This window comes from Pavona decussata, unplaced genomic scaffold (assembly GCF_977016875.1).
Source record: "Pavona decussata unplaced genomic scaffold, jaPavDecu1.1 SCAFFOLD_145, whole genome shotgun sequence".
NCBI lineage: Eukaryota > Metazoa > Cnidaria > Anthozoa > Scleractinia > Agariciidae > Pavona > Pavona decussata.
This window is the reverse complement of record NW_028145558.1, coordinates 662,222-686,599: the sequence shown is the minus strand read 5'-3', so window position 1 is coordinate 686,599 and position 24,378 is coordinate 662,222. Positions and strand designations below refer to the sequence as shown.

General features: G+C 38.7%; 1 protein-coding gene and 1 long non-coding RNA gene across 3 annotated transcripts in view; one reads left to right on the top strand and one right to left on the bottom strand.

The window, feature by feature from the left end:
* Positions 1-24,378, top strand: part of LOC146466326 (uncharacterized) — a 58,969-nt gene that overhangs the window by 4,333 nt on the left and 30,258 nt on the right. The gene's annotated exons all lie outside the window — the stretch shown is intronic.
* On the bottom strand, positions 1,949-22,562 carry LOC146466328 (fibronectin type III domain-containing protein-like). 2 transcript variants are annotated; one of them, XR_014868033.1, is made up of 11 exons: positions 22,424-22,562; positions 19,930-20,010; positions 17,492-17,821; positions 16,384-16,698; positions 12,880-12,991; positions 11,724-11,926; positions 9,561-9,708; positions 7,529-7,659; positions 3,924-3,968; positions 2,901-3,048; positions 1,949-2,826 (listed from the first exon to the last, which is right to left on the bottom strand). XR_014868033.1 is itself a non-coding variant. In XM_085127443.1 (10 exons), the coding sequence occupies exons 2-10, from the start codon at positions 19,982-19,984 to the stop codon at positions 2,972-2,974; spliced, it is 1,416 nt and encodes a 471-aa protein (XP_084983569.1). In that variant the 5' UTR covers positions 19,985-20,010; positions 22,424-22,562; the 3' UTR covers positions 1,949-2,971. The 2 variants fall into 2 exon arrangements, 1 of the variants encoding a protein (XP_084983569.1); XM_085127443.1 differs by having other exon boundaries at positions 1,949-3,048.

Sequence of the window (24,378 nt, the reverse complement as noted above, 5' to 3'; positions counted from 1 at the left end):
TTGGCTGGCAATTATGTAAATAGATATTAGAGTGTTCATTTCTGAAGAAACTGTGTGACTACATCAATGGGGAAGTAGAAACAAATGTTTGGTTTTACATGCACAACAGAGTGATAAGGTATTTTAGTCACCATTATTAGATTTGAGTACTGGTGTTGCCAGCATTTAGCCCTTCACTCTAACAGAGGGCTAATGCTTGAAACAAATTCAGCACTCGGATCTCTTTATGGTGGCCAAATTACTTTTTCAACTCCGTTTAGAAAACCAAACAATAATTTTATACACAATTATGTGTCTCGTTTTAATGTAGACTATGTTTTCACTGTTAATATTTTATGTAAATATTGGACTCCATTGAAAGCAGTCCCTTTGAACTGGACATTTCCTTTTTGAACATACTGCATTATTATAGGTACCTAATGTATTGACAGTGAAAAAAAAAATCGATAAACTACCCAAAAAATTATGTAATGTTTAAAACACAAGGAGCAGTGTTTTATCGGTATTTGCGCAGCGTGGTTTTAGACCCGATAAAACACATGCTGCGAATTTTTTGAACGGCTTCAAAAACATTCCTGGAAAAGCGTGTATCAAGAGAGGTCATAACAATGACGCTTCTGTGAACGTTGGAAATTAGCATACGAGAAAAACATTAAACACTGCATGCTAATAAGGAGGAGGTTTTATCGGATTTTAAAACCACTGCACATGATGTTTTATCGACCATTTGATAGGTCAATGGGCTTATGAATTATTAATTAGGTTTTGAAAGGTACCTAATGGCACCAGAAATGGGCATCTCTCTCATTATCAAATTGGGGTGTATACAGCTGTTTCAACAAAGGTTGTCCAAGAAAAGCGTAAAAGTGTACACAACAATGCAGAAAGGTAACTTGGGAAATACCCAATAAATTTCAATAAAAGCTCAGAATCCATAATGCCTCGACCGTACAGCGAAGACTTGAGAAAAAGTTGGCAATATGGATTCTGAGCGCCTTGAAAAGTGTTGGAAGGGGAGAGGGAGGGGGGAGGCAGGGCGCGGCAACCCGGGAGAAACAGTGGACGGGGAAGTGTAGGGGGGGTGGTAAAGAAGAGGGTCGAAGAAAGGCGGGAGGGGAGGGGGGAATATGAAAAACTACACAATATTGCGCAAAGAAGCATAGTCAACAAAAAAGGGGACGTGGGCAAATTTAGATCCCCCCAGCATCCACCCTCTTCCTCTCCTCTCTCGGAAATGTCTTCAGGGTGGAATTTTCGGAAACGGTCCGTTTGCGGTTAAATAGTGCCTAGTTGATAAAAATGACGCCATTATGATGACTACTCGTGGTCATTCGTCGTCACTCGTGTGTACTTTTAGACACAATCCGTACCCAGAGTCCCCAGGCTCTTTTGCCAACCGTTGGCCGCCAGGAATCTGGAGAATTCGAAAAAATTTTTTTTTTTGATTTCCTGCTCCGTAATGGCTTGGCCGCACAAATCCAACCTCTTTCCCAGACTATTTTCCTCCCTAATTTACAAGGGAAAAACCCTCGGAAATTGGTAGCACAGAAATCCTGCGGCAATAAAATTCCAGTACCCCGGAATCTCTTCTGGCGACAAACCGCTGGCCAAAGAGCCTGAGGACTCTGGGCACGAGATTGGCTCCTATGCAAATTACGATTGAAAAGTTGAAAGACGCTTGCCCTCAGTCACGTGTATCGAAATGAATGAATTAAGAAAGCTAAATTCTAAAGAAAAATTTTGTTGCAATAATTTATTTATTTAAGTCTCTTTCGTACAACCTGCTTATTGTAACATCTTTTAAACTTGGCTGCAGTTACACTGAGTGCTAAATGGAAAGCATGTAAATCAACATACACGTATTACACCCTCGGAATAACAAGCTCCTTTCTTGTGTTGGATTATGAGTTACTTTTATTATCTCTGAAAGACTGAATACAATTGTACGCCGAGTCACAGATTTATTTTGAGACTTTCAATCTCTGAACACGCCAACGCAACGCCATTTTGACTATTAATTCTTCGATTATAAGCGCTCGGTCACACTCCAGTTTGCATCGCGCTACTTGTACGTCACCGTCGACTGGAAAGTTGGAAACTCTTACTCTACTTCGAACGACGCCATGAACCGTGTTCCTGCTGGTTACTCAATTCACTGTTCACCATGATTCTTGTTAAGGTGGGTCGAATCTTCACGGTTACTAACACAGGTCACTTCGAATCCATCATCAGCAATGATAGTATCCACAGATTCGCTATTTTCCAATGTTCCTATTAAGGTGCCGCACGAGCTACAAAGCTTACAATGGCGACCAAAATGCACCAAACACAGCTGGCCATCGTCACACGTAACGTGACTCACAGAAAGCAGTCGAAACGTCGCAATTTATAATTACAATATTTTAAGGCCCCTTTAAACGGTTTTAACATTTGCTTCAACATGCGTTCAACACAGTTGTTGAACCAAATGTCGGGGGCGTTTGAACAGGTCGTTCAACATTGTTGAAAGCGTGTTGAATCAAATTTAAATTGGTTTAAACTTTTATTCAACTTTGATCGAACATTTTCTTTGTTCTTGAAAATGTTGAATGGCGTTGAAACCGTTTGAACACTCCGTTCATCCAACATCCGTTCAACTTTTGTTGATCAAATGTTGGGCAAATCGTTTAAACGGGTCTTTGTTTAAACGGACCTTTAAGTGACTCTATCGTGAGACAAAGGGTAAAATTATCAAACCATATACAGGGCACTAGTATTCTTAAGGGCTTTTTTTCACCCTGACAATCACACTTCGCAAGATTATGAGACTAACAGCTTTAAATCACTGAGCTTAAATGTACAGTTATGATGGTGAGCAATTTTCCTAGGACGTGAAGTGTTTTTGTTTAGTTAGGTTTACTTAACGGTTGGCAAGGGCGAACCGTACACATGTTTGGTATCAAAGTTATGTCCTGGTGGCAATGTGTCCAAATCAAAGGATTATAAGTCCGAGAAGGACGACTGCCGCGGCTACAAGTGTGAGGAACATATCCTTACTAATTGTGGGACCTGCAAAGAAAAATAAAAAAAAAAAGCTCGTTTGCGTTAAAATAATAACATGAAGTGTTGTGATGAATGTGAATGGCAGAATTTGAAACGACCACGTCGGATCAAAATTGTCTCCATGGCATTTTCGATGATTTTAGCTTGTTTGATTTAATTACACTACACAGCTGAAGTAACCCAAAAACTGATCAAAAGCTGTTGTTTACATTGTAGTTTGTTAGTGAACAAAATGGCAAATAGCATGATTACAACATGCTAGGGGACATGGTTTTCATATCGTTGCTTCAAAAGACTAATAATTCGTAAAAGTAAAATGGAATGCTTGACGTGAAAATTGCCTGCTCAGTTCATACAAAAGCCACAATATTATACACTACGTAGTAAATACTTTAACGATTGTCCAATATACAAAGGACCTATATTTTGGAGTGTTTGGTTTAGTCAAGTGAGTTGATAAGGTAAACGGTACACTTAAGGAGGGTGCTTTCTAACAAAGAAGTATCAGTTTTGTTTGGTTTATGACTATGCGGGGAAAGCAGATCTTAGCAAGGGCGATTGGCGAACTTTTTTTTTTAGAGATAATAAAGCAACATTTATTCTAAAAAACAGTAAACTTCAAAGCAATGTATGGTGCTAACTTACAAATTGAGGCTTTATTATCTCTGAAAAATGCAGTTACCCCAAATTTTCTTTTTGGATACCAAGAGCATTTACTAAGTTCTGCTTTCTCTGCAAAGTTTTAAACCGCGTAAAAATACCCCTGTATTAGTAGGAAACTCGAATATCTCGAGATGCGCTAAACGCATGCGCAGTAACAAAGTAGGCACCGTCCTTAAGTAACCATGTCAACAAATTTCGAGCCATTACAAGTAACTGACCTGAATTACGTGGCGGTTTTTTCTTGTCTGCGCTGTTGTCACCAACTACAAAACAAGACCATACAAGGCTTCTTAAGTGGGCCGTTTTAACTCTATGTTTCGGTCTGCAATGCTACATTAGAGAACTTAAGCAACGACGACGACAAGGCAACGAGAACGACACAATGCAATAGGTTTAATGGCCCTGCACATGCGTGAAATTGTCGTTAATATAGAAATTAAGCGCCACGTTTACGACAAACGACAAGTGTGACATTCCCAAGGACTTCACAGCAAATAGTTCAATTTTCAGTCCCTCTGCATTTGACAACTGGGACTCCTCAATTTCAATTTAGTTATTAAAAGACAGTTTAGATGGTGTTTAACAAAACCACGTTCTAAACCATTTTCCATTTTGCCAACAATCACATCTAAGCATTGTCTGCTGCCGACGATAACAAGAAGGCTTGTATCCCTGACTAGAAAACTATTTATCTACTTAAAATAAACCACTTATAAACAGATTTGTATGTCCACTGATTGTCTTAAGCCGCGGCCTAAGTAAGACTTGGTTTAAATAACTGGCCCCACTGTTTTCGATTTCTCCCTGTAGGGATTCGGATTATCGTCATTCTACTATAATTCACATTTAACACGGTATTAAGAACACTGCTTCTGTGATTTCAATGGGAAATGGAGAGGTTGCAGTAATGGGAGGATCCTTCTTCCGCCGGAGTTGGCCTCGTAAGTTAATTGGCCGTGGATTTGTTAAAGATAACATTTATCAATAATTCAACATCCAGGACACACTAAAGTCCCAAGCCTTGCACAGCTTCCGAGCTAGCAACCGTCTATGGAGCCATCACCTCTCACTGATCAAAGTTAGACAGCTGCTTTCTTACTTTAGCCAAATCCTTGAGGGGATCAGAATTTTCAAGCACGAATGATATGTCAGCTACATGCAGGGTTAACTTCAGTCAAAAAAGGAACATAAAAACAAAATTCCTCCGCTTGGAATATCTGTTGCCGTCAATCTTGTTTTGCAATTTTAAAAGACTGCGAGGATAAGGGACCGTTCATTTTTTATGGGCATGGGGGGGCTGGTGGGATTTGGTTAATTGCCACTACGAAACTGTATGACCCCCCCGTAGCATGCAATTTTTTTCCACATGGCCCCCCCAAGCAGAAACTATTTTTTCCTAATGACCCCCCCACCCCCCCTCCCGCCCAATTAGAAATAAATCATACTCCTAGCTTTAACAAAACGCTTAAATGTACTGTTTATATCAAAGATAAACGTAATTGTTACTGTGATTTCTTTATAGTACTATTAAAAAGTTACCGTTCTCTGCTTAGGTAAAGATTTTTTCTTGTTTAAAAAAACGTTTTATAGATAGCAACACGTTTACGGCAACGGCAAACCCTAAATTTCCAGTTAGATTCTCAAAGGACCTATAAAAATTAATCAAGCAAATGGTTAAAGTGAAATTACTCCCCTTCGAGTAGAAACAATTAATACACGTAGATCTGACTAACAAAATACGGATCAAAGCATACCAATCAACGATTACGAGTCATATTAAACAGAATAAAACAGCGGACACACAGATATCAGGCGCGTAGGTAAGGGTTAGATAGGGGTGTTCGTTGAGCCCCAAATATTGCTGAGCACCGGAGGCGCTCTTACTAGGGGGGTCCGGGGGCATGGTCCCCCGGAAATTTTTGAAAATCTAGGGTCCCAGAAACCTCAATTTCCTGCATTTTGAGACCCATTTTAGGCAAATCACAAATTTGTTTTACAGCAGCTTTTTGAGCTATATACATCATTTCTGCGGCATAATTGTTTCAACTTTTCCGCGCCCTGTCAAGTTCTGATAGCTATTCGATCTGCTGATAGTCATACACCAAGCTGGTAAACTGCATCATTCTCGGGTGTAGGCCTTCGAACAAATTGACTATATCTCGTCAAGATTGACAGGCATATCATATTTGATATGCATTAGAAACAGGGCGGACATTCTACTCTCTCGCATGGTACACCTCATGTAGTTGTTCAACCTCCTCATTGTGCTTTTTCTTCTGCCATTATTGATCTTCAAAGGGGGTTCGTTCGAACCCCTTGAAACCCCCCTCCTACGCGCCTGGATATTAAAGTACTGCTATTAAAAATGACAGTTACAAGCTTTTCTGAAGATGGCCTACGGCTCAGATTTACCGTCAACTGAAGTCACCAACAACAGTTCTATTATTAAAAACTAATCTGTATGTTCACACTAGGCATACTACTGAGTCTACTGATACTCCTGGGTCCAAATAATTTACTAATCAACAGTCTTTATAAAAGTGAGTACTATTAAACAGAACATTAAACAATCTATTGATATAGTTCTGAGTACAACCACTTTGTAGAAAACTACTCCCCCACGGATGATTCAATAGTGAGACTGTTACGTTTTTATATTAATTTGAACTTGTACAAACATAGGTGTCTACTTCAGTTTATATTCATTATTGCTTTTCCAACAGATATGCTTCATTTCCTCAGTTGTTGTTAATATAAAATGCAGATTTCGACCTCAGTATGTTAAACAAAATAAAAGTTGTTAGGAAAATCGAACTAAATAAAATTGAAATAATATTCAATTTCTTCATCTGTTTCTGTGTTGAGCCACTTTCAATTTCCCCTACTAGCCAATTATTGCTGGTGACCCCCCCTCTTTCACTCAATTTTTTTTGGTAGCCCCCCCCCCTTTAGGACCATTTTTTTTTCGTACCCCCCCCCCCCAAACCCACCAGCCCCCCCATGCTCATAAAAAATGAACGGTCCCTAAACTACCAAAAGTCTTAGGCACCATACAGTCGTGTTTTGAACTTTCCATACATTTCCCTGTATTTTTTCCCGCGAACTATTTTTAGTAGCAGTTCGCGGCTGGTTCGCTATACAGACAAATGTATGGAAAGTTCAAAGCACGACTGGACGCTTCCTGTCACAGCTACATCCCTCCAATTTTTTCCTTAAAATCCTCTTCCTAGTGCCGAAAGTTTCCAATTCATGAATTTTTCAGAAGCGATGTTTTATGAAAATTATTTGACATCGGATTTCCATACAAACACTGTTATTTCAAGCCTGTTTGCCTACCCGTCAAAATGGCGTCGAAAACCGTGATAAGGCCTATTATACATTAAAAGCTTGATCACTCAATACAGTACTGTGCAAAAGTAATGAGAGCGAATTTCGACAAGGTTCGTCGAAATTCGGCGAAAAGTAGCGAAAAACAGCGAAATTTCGAAGGACACGAAACTTGAACAAATCTTCCGCAAATTTTCGAAGCCGCTATTGTTTTGACACGCTCGAAATACGGCCTTGTTGGCGAAATACAACTCGAAAATTCGTTCGAATTTCTCATTACTTTTGCACAGTACTGTAAGTTAAACACAATTCCAGACTTTTGATTAGCTTAATTAGCGGTCATTGTAACATGTCCAAGGAACAGCAGCCACTAATCATTGTCTGCTCGTTATTTTAATGACTTCTGGAGCCAATAGAAAATAATGGGGACTAGATAGGAGAATTTGTTCTTTGACATTAGTGGTTTAAAGGGCTAAAAAAATAAATGAGTACTCACCTAAAACATTGACATAAGTGGAAGACACAATCATTCCATGAGTATTCTCAGCCACACATTGATAAATACCAGCCTCATCCAATCTCACGAATTTGAAACGGAGCTTATTAACATCCCGTGTGACCTGTGTTCTGTTCAAGGAAAACACACAAACGTTTGTTCAGCTGTACTGTAAATGAATGGCTCTTTATTAAACATTCAGCCAACTCACTCATCTACATTCTAATGTATTATTCTGGCAAACACTGTGAGAACCATGCATCTAAATGTTCTGTCGAGCATAACCATCGATAAAATAATGTCAAATTTAAGGCAGACTTTGCACCTTGCCTCGATTTAATCAAAGGACATTGCTTTATAGCATCATCATCATCGTAACCGTCATCTTTGTCATCATCATAAAAATTATGTGTTACTCAGTCACTGCTTAGACAAGAATTTAATTACAGAACATTTGGCCACCGCCTGTGGCCTATATGAAGGATACTCTTTACCTTCTTCTTCTTTCTTTACTGTCACTATGTAAGTGTCTAGCACTTTTCTCAGAAATCTAGCAGTCCCCAGCAGACACAAATACTACTACTACTACTACTACTACTACTACTACTACTACTACTACTACTACTACTACTACTACTGCTACTGCTACTGCTACTGCTACTGCTACTGCTACTGCTACTGCTACTGCTACTGCTACTGCTACTGCTACTGCTACTGCTACTGCTACTGCTACTGCTACTGCTACTGCTACTGCTACTGCTACTGCTACTGCTACTGCTACAGCTACAGCTACTGCTACTGCTACTGCTACTGCTACTGCTACTGCTACTACTACTACTACTACTACTAAAACAGCTATTTACAAGTTTAAAGTTCTGGATAGTAGCAGATATGTCGATATTCTAAGGAACCACACAACACTTTTTAAATTTGATAATATGTTTCGACAGAAACTTCTGTCATCTTCAGTTTAAATTACAAAGCACAGAGTTGAATTTATAGTGTAAACCAAAATGCTAATTAACTATAAGCACAAAGGAAACACGACAATGTTAGTAAAATATTACAGAGAAAGTTTTAAATTAACATGATAAAGTTGATGATTAAGTGTAGGTTATTCCCATTGAATATGAATGGCTCTAATTTTAAAATATCCAATTCACAGAAAATTTGACGCATTAAAAAGGAATCAACAATAAAGCTAAAATTATGCCAGAAAATCAGCCAGCAAAAATTCAGAGTAAAAAAATCCAAGACTCATGTGTTTGACTGAAAATGGTTAACTGGTGACAACATCTCGTTTCTTCCAAAATCAACGGACACAGGCTTGGCCAGCGTTCAGGCGGCAGTCATTGATAAAAGCTCCTTGTGGAATTTTGTGGAAAGGTGTCCCGGAGCCTCTTACGCATGTGTGTACCGACCTTAAAATCTTAAAGAAAAGCAATGTTCTAATCCAAGTGACAAGAATGTGATAAGGTTACTCATTCTTTTCTGAGAGCTTCGCGGCTAGGCGTTTGAGAAAGCAATTGCAGTCGGCTCCCATCCCACCGTTGGTTCCAAAAACTAGGGGAGTGAAAGATTCCATTTCAACGTCCAGCACCCTCTGTTGGTACTTCCACTTTTTCTCCTCCTCTTTCACTTTAAAGATTGTGGATGTTGCTTATCCATGGTTACACTTGGAGTTAACATGCGTTACTCTGACATCGAAAAATGCAGTAACTCCTCGAGATCAAAAGCCCCTTGCCTTCATGTCCACCCTTGCCTCCGGACTTGATCTTTGAACTCTTGAGATCCGATGACGGCCCCTAAGTGGCGCTGACCTTCAGTTATTATTATTATTATCATTATCATTATCATTATCATTATCATTATCATTATCATTATCATTATCATTATCATTATCATTATCATTATCATTATCATTATCATTATCATTATCATTATCATTATCATTATTATTATTATTATTATTATTATTATTATTATTATTAACTTGTAGGAGTCTAAAAGATGAGCATGTAAGTGAACTTACGTGTCTGCCAAAATTTCTTGTCCATCTCTGTACCACCGAAAAGTTGGCTTAGGAATAGCGTACACATCACAAGTTAATGTCTTATTTCCATATATATCAATGGTTTCCTTGCTTTTTGGAGGGCTCCCAGATGTCCATCTTGGACTAACTGAAAATAAGGGTTTATATCAATATTATTGAGAAGATGTACAAAAAGATAAAAAGAAAAGACAAAGTAAACAAAAAAGCACACACTCGCTTCATGGTGGATACATGCAGTCTTCATTTAAACTGCCTGGTGAAGGACGGTGCCCCCTAGTCCTTTCGCTACTGCTAATACGTTCTGCGTATCTTGGGATGGTTTGAGAACAACCTTGGGTTTCCTATGGGCGGCGTCTTCTAATACAGATATTTTTGCGTGGTTTACAACTATATACAGCTATTTCAATTAACGTTGTCGGATCAAAGAATAAAGCTACAAGACAAGACCTCAAGATTCTGTGGATTTTTTTATGAATAAGTTCATCAAAATCAGCTATGCCTCTTCGGTCCAGTGAATATATACTATGGCGAGCCATTTGGATGAAAGAAATGTTAGGATATCAAATGGATTAGGTGGAAGCCTCTTTGAAGATTTCTTTAGGCTTTAAGCTTTAATCTGACAACGTTAATTGAAATAGCTGTATACAGGAAAAGTAGAGTTTAGCAAAGGTTGTCAGTATCCAAAAGAAAGTTGGGGGTCACCATACATTTTTTCAGCGATAATTGATGTTCAATTTAACAACAACAAAAAATAATAAAAAAATAACGCCATACATTTCGTCGTATTTTAAAGGTTTTCGAAATTAATGTTGCTTAGTTATCTCTGAAAAATGCACTGCTACCCCCAATTATTTTTTTTGGATATCCTTTTCCCACAGTCATAAACTGTATAAAAATACCTTGGCGTTAGGAGACCGTCCTTGAATGCCATGATTTTGGAAGTTTTCATGGTTTAACTTTGTTATATGTTTGAGATTTTAAGGATGCTCTGTTAAGCAGCAGACATGTACATTGTGGGCTCTGTCCAGAGCCCAAGGCATCCATCGGGATAATTATATATTAAGAAGTTTGTTTATCTTTTATAACTTAAGGGGATATATTGTTGTACAGTAAATACATCGTTCATTTTATTTTAGTAAGTTCAACAAATGCTGATGTACACATGAAGCGCAGTTTTTCGTCACAGCGCCTATGAAGAACCACAAGAGACAATTGAGCGACAAAGATTACCGGCTGAAGCTTCTAAAAAGACTTACCTGAGAAAATCTGTTTAACCCAGTGGAGAAGCAAAAAAGCTTTATTTGCATACCTAAGGATGGTGCCTACTTTTGCTACTGCACATACATTCTGCGCATCTCGAGATACTCGGGTTTCCTATGGGTGGCGCCTACTAATACAGGGGTATTTTTGCGCAGTTTAAAACTATGCGAAGAAAGCAGAACTTGGCAAGTGCTCTTGGTGTACAAAAGAAAATTGGGAGTAGCCATGTATTTTTCACAGATAATCAAGTTTCAAGTTGGGAAAAATTGCTTTTTGTTTTACAGCTTTTTCTTACACGGTGATTACCTTTAAGAAGTGTGTGGTTACGTTTTGGTTTCCCGGCAATAGCCCTTGCTAAGATCTACTTTCCCCGCATGTCAAAGACTGCGCAAAAATACCGGTACTTCCTTAATTACGAGTAGGCACCGTTCTTAAAGCTCATAAAAACAAGATAAAAGAAGTCTACTGAGTTATTATTCATGCTACGTGACAACGGTGTCTTGCTGTATTAACAACATTGAGGCTAACAAATTGATATTCTTGCGAAAGTGTTGCAAGAAAGTCAAGCCTTTAGTACTAACAGTTTTTGGTGGGTGACACTGGCAACTTGCTGTATCAACAACATTGAGGATAACAAATTGATATTCCAAGGAAGTCAAGCCTTAGTACTAACAGTTTTCAGGCTCTCGCAAGATGAATCTTGCATCTCTCTAGATGCAAATCACACCTCTTGACACAAGCATCTTGTCTCTCTAGGCCACACTCGTCTCCAGAGTCGAGAGTCACATCTCACTAGGAAGATGACAACTTTTCTTTGAGGGTTACAGACTGCACTTCACTTATTTCTAACCTGTATTGCAACTAAATTCATATTACACATACCTTCCACCACCAGGCTTGTAGTTCTTGGTTGAGCACTTCCTTGGGAATTCTCAGCCTCACAAGTATATGTGCCTTCATGAAAATCTCTTTGCACTTTGACAATAATCAGCCGCCTTCCACGGAATGCCTTTGGGATCTCCATTGAGTCTTTCCCATGCGTGAGTATCACCCCATTCATCTTCCAAGTTATTTTTGGTGCAGGTCTGTATAAAGTAACAATGTTTTGCTGTATGCTAGTATACACATCATAGGAATTTTCGCATTAATTTGGACTATAAGGAAATAATGGCAAAAAGGACAAAAGAAAACATAGACAAATGTTAAAAGCTTAAAATTGCTTTGAGAAAGTTAAATGTTCCTCATTTGAGTACCAAAAGTAATAATAATTATTGTCTTCTGGTAGAGCATGTGGCAGATGTAGAATAAACAACATGGCACAGCAAAAGCTAGACTCGTACTTTAGTTGTAAAGTACAGTGTACCTACATGTAATCTCCAAGAAAGAAGAGAAGCCGAACAAAATTCTGATGGAGCTAGATTACGATGAGGCGGACAAAGGAACTATATGGCAAAGATTAAGCAGCTGTTTCAGTGAAGAAGGACCACGTTTTCTAGAATGCATTGCTGTCAAAACAAACTGAATGCCAAAGGGTTTTTTCTATGAGCCTTTCACAGATCATGATTAACTTTGACCACCCTAAGTTCCTGCAGGGCCAATATTAGGGAACTTAAGCAAAGACATTTTTGAGCCACGGACGGCAACCGGAAATTGAATGTTTCCTTTTTTGGAGCGTTTTCACACCAAAGTGTTTGTAACATCAAGCCACAATCATCAACAAGAATTTTTCCTGTCAGTGGTAAAAAGCAAAACCACGCCAAAAAAGGAAACATTCGACTTCCGGTTGCCGTTCGTGGCTCACGAACGTCTGTGCTTAAAATCCCTATTTTGGGGGGAAGGAGGGCCCTAGGACCCCTAAAGGCAAAATCCTGGTAAGGACACTGTATCACAATTTACTAATAAACAAATTGGGAGATTAGTTGTATCATTTACAAGTACCAATCCATGGGTCTTTTGCCAAGCAAGTCCTGAGGCATCTCAAGATCTAAAGTATGTAAATTACACTCACATTATTCATCTATAAGCAATTTACACTTACCTTCCGACAGCAAGGCAATATAATGTTTTATTTCTTCCATCAATGGCTTTTTCTATGCTGGCTGGAAACTCAATCCATGATGGAGCAAACAGAGTTTCAGGATCTGTTTGGCCTATGTCAACATATATATACAAATTAAAGTCAATGAATTATTTAATATCTACCTACAGGGACAGTTCAATATATTTATGGGATGACCGGGTTGAAAAATCAGAAATACTGTACAGTCGAACCTCCCTTTGCGACCACCTCTCGTAAGCGACCACCTCTCATTAGCGACCACTTTTCCAAAATACCAAAAGTTTTCAAGTCAAATCACTATAGATGGAACCTCTCGTAGGCGACCACCTCTCGTAAGCGACCACTTTTAGGGATGATTGCTTAAAATTTTCAATTGTTTTGAACCTCCCGTAGGCGACCACTTGACACACAATCTGCTGTATCTCTCACGGGCGCCTGCTGGTGTTTTTAATGCTTGTAACCACGTGCATCACAGGTTTTATAAAAGAGTTGTTAACTTTTTCTTTATGTTCCGTTCCCTGAAAAATTTAGTAAGCGCCACCTGGAGTAATAAAGAGTCAAGTTTCTTTCACAAGAATTGTCTCAATCGTTGTATTAAGTAATCAGTTGTGAGATACAAACAATAATCACCATAGACCCTAAGTTTTTTGGCCTAGAATAATTTTGGACCAGTCTTAATATAATTGTAGCAAAGAAAAGTTATTACTATGGGTTTCGATAAGCACTGGCAAAAGTTACCCGAAATTTAGACCCCCTGTGGTCTGACCTCTGGTAAGCGACCACTCCCGTAAGTGACCAGATATCCTTGACATTATGGGTGGTTGCTTACGGGAGGTTCGACTGTATATTGTACTTTCTTTTGTAATGGCCGTTGTAGAATCTTGTTTGTTTGCTTGAATTATATTTACCTAGATTTTAGAAAGTGCTAAGTATAACCAGTTTTATATTAAGGGCCTGATCACAGACAAGGCAAATTGAAGGTGTGCGTAAAATGAGACCCTACAGTAAGTGACTTTTGATGCAGGTCAAATTCTCCTTTTATTTCACAGGCAAATATAAGGCAATTTGGAAGGAGAATCTAGCTATTTATCAGAAGTCACTTAGGGCTTTTCTCCACTCAGGCACTCCTTCAATTGTTATCAATGACTATTTTCAATTGCCAATTTTTAGCGTTTGGAAATGCATAGCCACGCACCTACATGTTTTGAGGGTGCCTGGAAACTTGCTTGTAATGTGCATATTAAGTACATCATGCAGAAAATGGCATTAAATAGACTTGAGTGATCAATGACTTACTCACAGAATGGGAAAAGTGACTTGCCAATAACAAAACTACTGCGTTTGTTATTGACAACCAATTAAGTAGTTTTCTTTTTTAAAAGAAAAACTACTTTGTTGTCAACAAGGTATTTTTCACCATTTGTAGTCAAAAGCCTGATTCACAGACGAGATGTTTTGTCATTGATAACATTTTGTTATCGACAACTACAATTAAATATATCTTATTCGATGGTTTTACATATAATACGCGCGGATATTTTGCGAGTTGCGTAGTATTTTTCGGAGCCCCGAAGGGGCAAGGAAAAATACGAGCAATGAGCAAAATGTCCGCAAGTAGAGTAACGGAGAGAAGATACCTAACAGAGAACGCTGCGCTGAACGCGTTCTTAAAGCGTTCTGCTTTGCGTTCCCTAAACGTTCCCCTAGCGTTCCCTAAGCGTTCCCTTAGCGTTCCAGTTTAAAATGGAACGCTAGAGAGAACGCGTTCAGCTAATAATCTCCAGGAACGCATTCCTTCTGACAATTTTGTGCACAGTTTAGAGTGCCCAAAACGACATTCGTTTTGGTCGGAAAAATAGGCAAACTCTTGCTTTATGCGAGACAACGGGTTGTAAATTTACATCGACTCAAAAAGAATGATTTCCAGATAGCCAATGAAATAAAGGAAGGGGACAACATAAACGTGTCCATACCAGTATTAAGTCTTTTCCTATCCGACGTTTTAATCAAACAGGGAATCTCCATGACAAATTTAACCACGCACGGGACGAAATAAAAAAATTCTCGTCTGACATTTTAATTGATGTCATCAATGAACAGATCAGACGCGAAGAAACGATAAACCTTTTTCGTTTGAACTTGCCTTTATTCTTCTGGCATATTGAAACATCGAAAAGTCAGGCAAGTACTGTAAGAAATCGGGCTGGACCTGAAGTGGGACAAACTGTACTTTGCACGCTTGATGGTACACGCTAAACTATTCTTCAAATAAATACGTCATGTACTTCAATAACCTGTTTTAATAATCCTGTAAATCGGAATCTTTTAGGAAGCGATAAATCTCGACTTACATCCAAAAGTCTACCTTCGAATGCATTGTCGTACGGCAAAATATATCATCATACATCAGGATAACAGGCTCTTCGCACGGTTCCCAAGAGGTTCTGAAGCCTACAGCTGTAAATAGTTTTTCTGAATGTAAAATAATTCATCTCTTCTCGTTTGAAGCCAGCTTAAATGAGTAATGAAGCTGAAGTAGGAGATTAGTGAGCATTCAAGCCACAAAAGAACCTTCAACGCATCAAACCACACCTTGTTTACAAGATCCGATCGTTGTGCGATTTTCTCAGATACAGTGTAAGCAGTATTGTAGCCAGCGGAAACTATCCAAATGAATTTCAGGAAACAATACGGCGTCGACATTTACGAAGGATCACTTATCGAAGTTTGTTTTAGTGTTTTTTCGATAATTCTTTTGCCGTGCGTTGGATTATCATGCGCCATTTTTACGCATCATCTTTTACTGCTTTCCACTGTTTTTTTGGCCCTCGAGAATTCGTTCCCAAGAACGCGTTCCAGCCTTCTCTTAGCATTCCAGTAACGCGTTCCCTCTTAGGTTTTCTTCTGTCCGGTACTGTAATTTTTAGCGTTCCCTTAGCGTTCCCTTCGCGTTGCCTAAGCGTTCCACTTTGCGTTCCCTAATTTTCCAGTAACGCGTTCTCTGTTAGGTTTCTTCAGTCCGGTACTGTATTATATGTAAAACCATTGAATAAGAGATTTATTATTCCACTACAAAAAGATTTTGTTATTTTGGCTTCTCTGTTTTGGTAACAGTTTTGAAATACACCCGGCATTAACTGTCCATCGGTATATGGCGCGTACGAATGACGTAAACAACGCAGAAAGCCAGTTAAATGTCTTTAATTTGATTCGATGAAATGAAAAGATAAATGACAAGTGATTGGCATGCTAAAAACTTGTTTTCGAGCTTGCATCGTTTCAAAAACTATTCTTCGTCCAGTCCGGCCATTGTTGCTCCTTTTTTCTGCCTTTTCTGTCCGTATTCGCTCTGTTGTAAACCGGTCAAACCGGGACACTACAGTGTATTACGGTCTCATATTTTGCACGTTCTCTTGACTTTATTTGGTGAAATGACATAATAGTGGAATAATAAGTTATCTTAAAGAGTTGTTTGAACATTACCTGGAGGTACAGTAAGTGTCAGGGCACCAGAGGAGTAAAACGTGTTTGCGGCTGACATGGTACACTGGATACCACCTAATCCCTTAATGTCATTAACGTCCGCCAGGGTAACAAACAAGAAGACAAGGTCACCATTTGGTTTAATTGCTCGTCGCTCATTCATTTGCAGCTGGATCTTAATGCCTTTACCAATCCAAGCGTAGTCAACCAAATTACTGGGGAAGTGGGCAGGACATTTGAAGGTTTGAGTCGTGCCAAGGGTAACTTGCTGATCAGGCCAATCTTTTTTACCTTCTTCAGTAAATTCTCCCAACACTGTCAAAAAAAGGCGGTTTTTATATCGAACAATCAGTGTCGCTGATTTGATTTACTTCAACGTTCGACCAAACTAAGAGAGTACATGCAAGATCCATGCGAAAATCGCTTTTGTGCTTTTTTATTGTTTGAGGTTCGTGAAATTTATCGTTTTCTGGAAATCTGCCATAGAGATCCTCCATAAATTCTTCGAGCGTCTCTAAACTCAAAACTTAAGACTAGATACTCGATAACTTAGAGGTTCGAGGATTGTTTCGAATCGAGACTGTCAACTTACATTTGCACTGTACTATAACTTGCAAAAAAAAAGCCCACTGACAAATTTGGAGGAGAAATTAATGGTGACAACAACAGTAATAATTATTAAGAATTTAATTTTTGTTAATACTAATTCAACCACACGTATTTAGTGTATTTTAGCACAGCAATTATCAAACTTTTTACAGCAAATTATGCGTCAAACTCCGTTGAAAATAAAATTATGTGCAAAACACTTAAACTAATATCACTCAACATGAAAAAAAAAACATACACCATAGACAAATGCCCTTGTACATGTAGGTTGATGTACATTTCTACAGGTTAGCATGGGAAGCAGAAGTTACGACTCTTATGGGCCATAGGTCGCCAGATTGTCTAATGAATGAACTTTTTTGTCCAATTTTGCGATATACTCAATCAAAACATTAAAAAAAAAAACCTTTTCTGTCCTTTCTTGAAGGAAACATGTACATGTACGTCCTGATATGCAAAAAATAAATAAATTAAAAAAAACTGCAACCCAGTGTGTTACCTGTAACAGCAACTTGTATTTTCCTGCTGAACGTTTGAACATTAGTTACAGTATCCTTGACGAAGCACTGATAACTGCCACCGTCTGTTATACCAAGGTAACTGCCTGTCAAGGTACCATCATCACCAAGCCTTCGCTTACCAGACTGTAATTCACCTTCAGAAATAAATGTATCGTTGTGCTTCCAAGACCATTTTAAGTTGCTTCCGATTGCACCACACGGCAATACAAGTGCATTGTCCTTTCTAAACACCACCTGCTCTGGGTTTATCAAATCATGGTTCAAAAAGTTTGTGATCTGTGGAGGAGGAGGTTTTGGTGATAGTTGACCTGGAAAACAGATTTTATCCAACATACACGTAAGCCACGTTTTCACCTGTTCAAAAACTCGATCCCAGGCAATGGGCAATTTCTAAGTTTCTCGACCGGCCCAGATGTCCCCAATACAGGCAAGCAACGGAAATAACACAAAACAGAGATGCGGGAGGAGTTCCCCCGTTGAATTTTTGAGCTTTTTTTTTTTTACTATGATTAAGTCTAAAGAATTTGTACATTTGGGACATAATAACTCTGAAAACGGTAATCAAGGGGCATGGAATCAAAGATTTAAAAAAAAGTTACAAATGGCGATAATAAACAGACAATAAAAGACTGTTTTAATTGTTTAATCCCCAACAAAGCTCACCATAAAACAAAACTTTTTAGTAATTAGGCGGAAAATACACACAACCAATTTTTTTTTCATTATTTTTTTTTTCATTATTTCCGAGCTTTCAGGGAAATATAGAAAAAATCGAGTAGAACAATGACAAGGCAAGATTTCACTTTATCCAAAACCAATCAATATGCCCTACATGAACCGTTTTTTGTTTTATTTTTTATTTTTTTTTTTGTATTAATCTCCCCAAATTAATTTCTGAAAAGACTTCCGAATGCAGATTCTTCAGCTTAGAAATTGCAGATTCTGGTTTCATTCGAGGAAACGATGTTAGTTCTTGCTGTTACTCGATACCTGCGAAACTAGATTTGAGGCGAAGAGCTAACCATACTAGTATATCCCTAAAATGTTATCCTCTTTTTAAAATGAAAAATCTACAACAGCTATGGTTAAAAATAACTCTATAACGTCACTTTATCTATTTTTTAAACTATGATATCACCGTTTTATGATGACCGTAAAACATCCCTACACCCCAGTCAACCCTCTGGGTATTGTAACGTCACCTCCACCATCACATGGCGTAGAACTCTCATTCTAATACTATTCTACATCTTCCGGCAGGGAAGGGTGTTGTGACGTCTTTTTTTGTGAAAAAAGACAATAACCTATGACGTCACGACGTTATTTTATTACACCGCATTTATGAGATTCTGCCGCATGGAAAAGGTAACCGTGGTCCCTACCACACTACACCACACCGACCAATGCAATTTCACAAGGAAAATAACGATATATGGGACACAAAACGTTCTTTATTATATAAAAACCAATGAAATGCCAGGTGAGCTTTCGCGTGAAAACATGATATCTTCACACGTGAAAATAAAGGTATCTTCACACGTGAAAAGATCACCATTGCTATGGTTACATAATAGATCGCGCCTTTTGCAATGATTTGGTATTTAACTGGTGTTTATGTCGTCTTCTCAAACTCATTAATAATTCATCAAAAGAAAACAAAGAAAATCGCTACCGTGACCGTGGTTTGAATATGTGATCCTAAATTACCATAAAATTTTGCCAACTTTAGCCTTGAATTTCTCCAAGAATTATTGATCATTTGAGAAGCCATATCAAACACTCGAAAGTGTGTCTCATCAGACATCCAACTACCTCGAAGTCGTTTAAAAAAAACTTGTCTGCGTCCCGTTTTTTCAACCTGCTTCTCAGTGTTTGGATGTCTGATGAAACACACTTTCTCGTGTTTGATCAGTATTACTTCTCAAATCCATTAATAACTCAAAAGCCAAAGACAAAGGAAATCATGCACCGTGACGTGTTTGGATATCTGATTAAAAAGTCCTAGTTTTCGCATCCTTAATTTTCTTTTCAAAATCAATCAGTTTGAGAAGTTATATCAAACACTCGTCACAGTGTTTCATCACAATACCAAAAACCTCGAAGTTCGTCAAAAATAATCCGCTACGCGTCGTATTTCCATTCTCTTCTCGGTGTTTGATATATGATGAAACACTGTGTCTTGTGTTTGATATATTCGGCTTGAAAAATATTGCAAGAGTGAGCGCAGCGAACTCGTGAAATATTTTTCAAGTAATATATCAGCACTCGAGGAAAAAAATAATAAATATTTTTTTCAACATTCAAGGAAAAATTTTGTATCTCCGCGCGGTCATGTAATATCCTCTAAGCACGTAGGAGTGAGAAGGCGAATTGAAAGCAACCCATTTCTGTACTAAAATGATACTAATTTAATTACCATTTGCCAAAGTAAAGAGGCAGAAAGTGGAAACTATTAGAGGAATCCAGGTCATTGTGAAAAACCAGACGAAATCAGTACCTGCAACGAGAAACAATATTCAAATGATGCATATAATAACACATAGCCTCTGTTGGCGTCTTATTCGCCGGCGCATGACCTAAACATAGGGACCATTACATTTTGTAAATAGTCGCGGAATATGTCCAAATATATGAAGCCCTCGGTTGTTTAAGAGGCAGATAACTTTATACCCGCGATCCAGCAAATATTAAGATGTGTGCTAATAAACACATTGGGTCAATTAATTAAACAGAGACTACCTTAGAGCGCGGCTTAAGACAATCAGGGGGCTCCAAAATCTTATTATAAGTGGAGTCTAAGAAGATATATAGTTTTTCTAGGCCTTCTTGTTACCGTCAGCGGAAGACAAAGTTTAGATATGACTGTTGGTAAAATCAGTTGAAAATGGCTTAGAACGTGTTTTTGTTAAACACTGTCTGAACTGTTTAATAACTGACCCATTTTATCCATCGATGGCCACGCATTTTTTCCCAACTGTGGCAATAAGAATTATATGGACAACAGTGAAAACAATATGCGTGCTAATATTAGGATTACCTTTGATAAGAGCTAGATTGAGCGTAAAAGGGACAGAAAGATAAAATCAGTGAAAGTCTCGTAACTTCTTTGCAGAATACAGTAATTGTGCCGTCACACCAAGGAACATTTGATTCATGGACAATGATTGCACAAGAATGATCTTTTCCCTAAACGTGTTGTAATTTCCGCCCCAAACATTACTGAAATTTTTAGACTTTTTTAGTATTAAATGATTGGACAATATTTCTAGACTAGTACACAACTTTTCGCAGTTATAACAATCATTGTACAATTCCACGTCAGTTCGAATCAACGTAACCCTGCGCAAGTGCTTTAATTTCCGTTTTTACCAAGATCAAGATCATGATTTCGATCATGTAAATACGTTTAATTCCGTTAAGTGGATACACAGTTGTTAAACTTTGCTGGTTATATTGCCCTATCTCGGCTAAGACTGAAATATCGGTCGAGGAAGCGGAACACTAATTATTTAAAAAGTACAAGCCTGAATTGAAGAAATATTTACCTTTTCGTTAAGTCTTTCATTGGGCTTGTCAAAGGTCAACCCGCAATTTGCAAACGCTACGTGCCTCACATTAAATTAGCAAATTAAACTCAAACTTAGTAAAATAAGTCGAAGAGATGCGAATAAATGCAATATCTCTTGCTTTTCGGAAGTAATGTAAGAGCTTGCCATTATTAGTCTAGGGGGTGCGTATTTTTTTTTTTTTTTTTTAAATCTGAAAAGGCAATCATACCAAATAGACCTCTTCGTATAAAGACGGTGAACATACAAATGCATAACAAAGACCTGAAACGGCTCAGACATCCTGTGCGTTGGTCTTGACGAAAACTGTTTACCTTTGGGAACCGCAAGAACTCAGCTAACTGCCGAAGCAAAGAAATTATCCGATTACCTTTTGACCCAGGATTTTAAAGAGTACGTGACGGGAACATAAATGCAGCGAGAAGACACAACGTGCTCTCACTACCGCAAAAAAAGAACAAACGACAAATTTTTTGCATACATTTTCTTTTAAATCTAAAATTCTGATGAAAGCCTCAGCAAGGACAGTTTTGAGGACACAGACGATTCCTATTTTTTTTTTTTTTTTTTTTTAATCTGCGGCTTACTACTTAACCGAGAATGATGCTTTCGCAGTGACTTCATCAAATTCTGCTCACGTGTATGCTTGAGGAAATTATACCGGACTACGAGCACATTGTAAAACACATGCTAACCGGAAAATTGAATTTCTTTCTCAGATCTTGAGTGTATAAAGCGTTCGCCATAAAGATGTTCTTTTTAACAAAAACTAGAGGCCACTGATTGGGTTGCTAAGGAAGCCTGGCTATGGGCTTCTTATATTCCCACCCCCTCGCCTTAAACCAAAAAAAAAAAAGTCATACAAGATCGTGAAAAGATAAATCGAAGTACAGTCTAAACTCTTTATTACGGACACCAAGAGGACAGCCATAAGTGTCCGCCTTATAGAGATGTCCATTTTAGAGAAGTAAGCTTTATATGCATTTCGGTTCTCAGGGACCAAGTGAACTGTCCGTGTAAGAGAGGTGTCCGCAAGTAGAGGTTCCACTTTAGAACTTAACTTTCCTTTTGATATTGACGACCAGGAGTTACTCTCGAATGTTATAGTCTTGAAAATAGTGAAATTGCAGCGGATAACGTTTAGCTAGAAACTGACTAACTAACACATTAAACCCTTTAAAGTCTAATTACCGTTACTATCCGGGAAGCTGATTGCCAATGAACAAGCCCACTTTACGATTGAATAGAATAAGTGCGCTTAAATTACATTGATGATATCAAACTCAAACCTACTGAACCTACTTCGGGATCGGAATCGAATTATTTCCAAATTACATCGCTTACCTTTGAACAGGCACCCAAGAGTGACTATGTCCTAATTCAAGCGAAACCTACTCTCGTGCAAGGTGTCCAAAGCGTGGAAGATTGTTCAGAATGTAGCGATCATGCGCAGCGCACAGCATATATAGTTTGACAAAGCGGAACTTGGATTACGTGACGTGTAGATGTGCGGAACATTCTTTGGTGCAATGGAAACCACTTAAAAAATATACGCAAAAGGGAATTTTTAGGTCATTTTCTGAAAACCAGTATTTTAATAAATATTGGGCATGTGTGGTATACAGCACAACCGATAACATCACAGGAACTGTACCGTGTTTAGTAGCTTTCATTCGAGTGGTCACACGTTAGGACATCAGACTCAAAAGTTAGAACCACCTCGTACTGTATAATAAAGAGCACCACAGGAAAGTACTACTCTGTAGCTTTTATATGAATGGTCACGCTTTAGGACTTCATTTACAGAATCAAAAGTTAGAATCTCCTTTCATTTACAGAATCAAAAGTTAGAATGTCCTTTCATTTACAAAATCAAGAGTTAGAATGTCCTTGTATAGTACGGCATCTATAAACAGCACCACAGGAAAGTATTTCACACTGCGCAGCTTTCATTTGAATTGTCTCACTTTAAGACTCAATTAATTCACAGACTCAACAGTTAGAACTACTACCTTATTCAGCGTAAAGGAGCACCACAGAAAAGTATTGTTCAGTAGCTTTCCGCCTTTAAACGGTAACACTTTAGGATTGCATCCACAGACACAGGATGAAACTGGTGACAAAAACAACTTGTATTGATTTAAATTGCCTTCAAAATTATACAGCCATGCACTAGCCGCGGTGACAAAAGAGGGTGGTGGCACGGAAGACATCAAGAAACGTCTAAGCAAGGCACAGGAAGCTTTCTACAACCTAAAGAAGATCTGGAATACAAGGAGCATTGGTCGGAATACAAAAATCAAACTGTTTAAGACTCTGGTACGACCAGTGCTATTGTGTGGAAGTGAAGCATGGAAATTAACAGCTGCCGAAGAGAAGATATGGATAGATTTCAGTTCACATGTCTAAGACGGATATTGAGAGTATGGTGGCCGCAACGCATGAGAAACGACACAATTTCAGAAATAACAGGCGTGAGAAAGATAAGTGACGAAATACGAAGGAGAAGATGGAACTGGATTGGCCATGTGCTTAGAAAGGACAGGAACGATGATTGTCAATCTTGTACCCAGAGTCTTCAGGCTTTTTGGTCAGCGGGACAACGCCGGGAAGACTCTGGGGACATCGAAAAAATTCAATTTTTTTGATTGGCTGTTCCGTAACGGTTTCCATTGTTTTACCGCAGAAATCCTGCGGTAATAAAATTCGATGTCCCCAGAGTCTTCCCGGCGTTCCCCCGCTGACCAAAAAGCCTGAAGACTCTGGGTACGAGAGTGGATGATTGTATGGTAGCAATGGGGTGGCAACCCGAGGGAAAGAGGAAAGTGGGGCGACCTAAAATCACGTGGAGGAGGACAGTGGAAAGAGAGTGCAAACAAGAAAGGTGGACCAGCTTGGCTGAAGCCAGGACTGCAGCAAAAGACAGGACTGGTTGGAAAACGAAAGTTGCAGCCTTATGCGCCTCATGGCACGGAGAGAACTAACTAACTAACTAACTAGCCGCGGTTACCAAGGGCTCAGAATCCTTACGCTCCTTGGCCAGCGGTTGGCCGCCAGGAGAGACTGAGAAATTCGAAGAAATTCAATTTTTTTGATTGGTTTTTCTCTAGCGCCTTGCATTGTTTCACCGCAGAAATCATGGGGTAATACAATTTCAGTTACCCGTAGTCTCTCCTGTCGACAAACTGCTGGCGAGGACTGGCTTGAGGACTCTTGGGCAGATTGGATAATGTAACAAATATCGCGATCAACACTATAATTTAAAGAACTTTATGAACGGATCCGGGAAAATATGTTAT

Bases quoted from the DNA above. Each gene is read 5' to 3' on its own strand.
- LOC146466328 (XM_085127443.1), bottom strand. From the start codon at position 19,984: ATGACCTGGATTCCTCTAATAGTTTCCACTTTCTGCCTCTTTACTTTG. The intron at 12,992-16,383 runs GTAATGTTCAAA...ATGTTGACATAG, and splicing joins GACACTTACTGTACCTCCAG to GCCAAACAGATCCTGAAACT. The intron at 7,660-9,560 runs GTAAGTTCACTT...TTCCTTGAACAG, and splicing joins CAAGAAATTTTGGCAGACAC to AACACAGGTCACACGGGATG.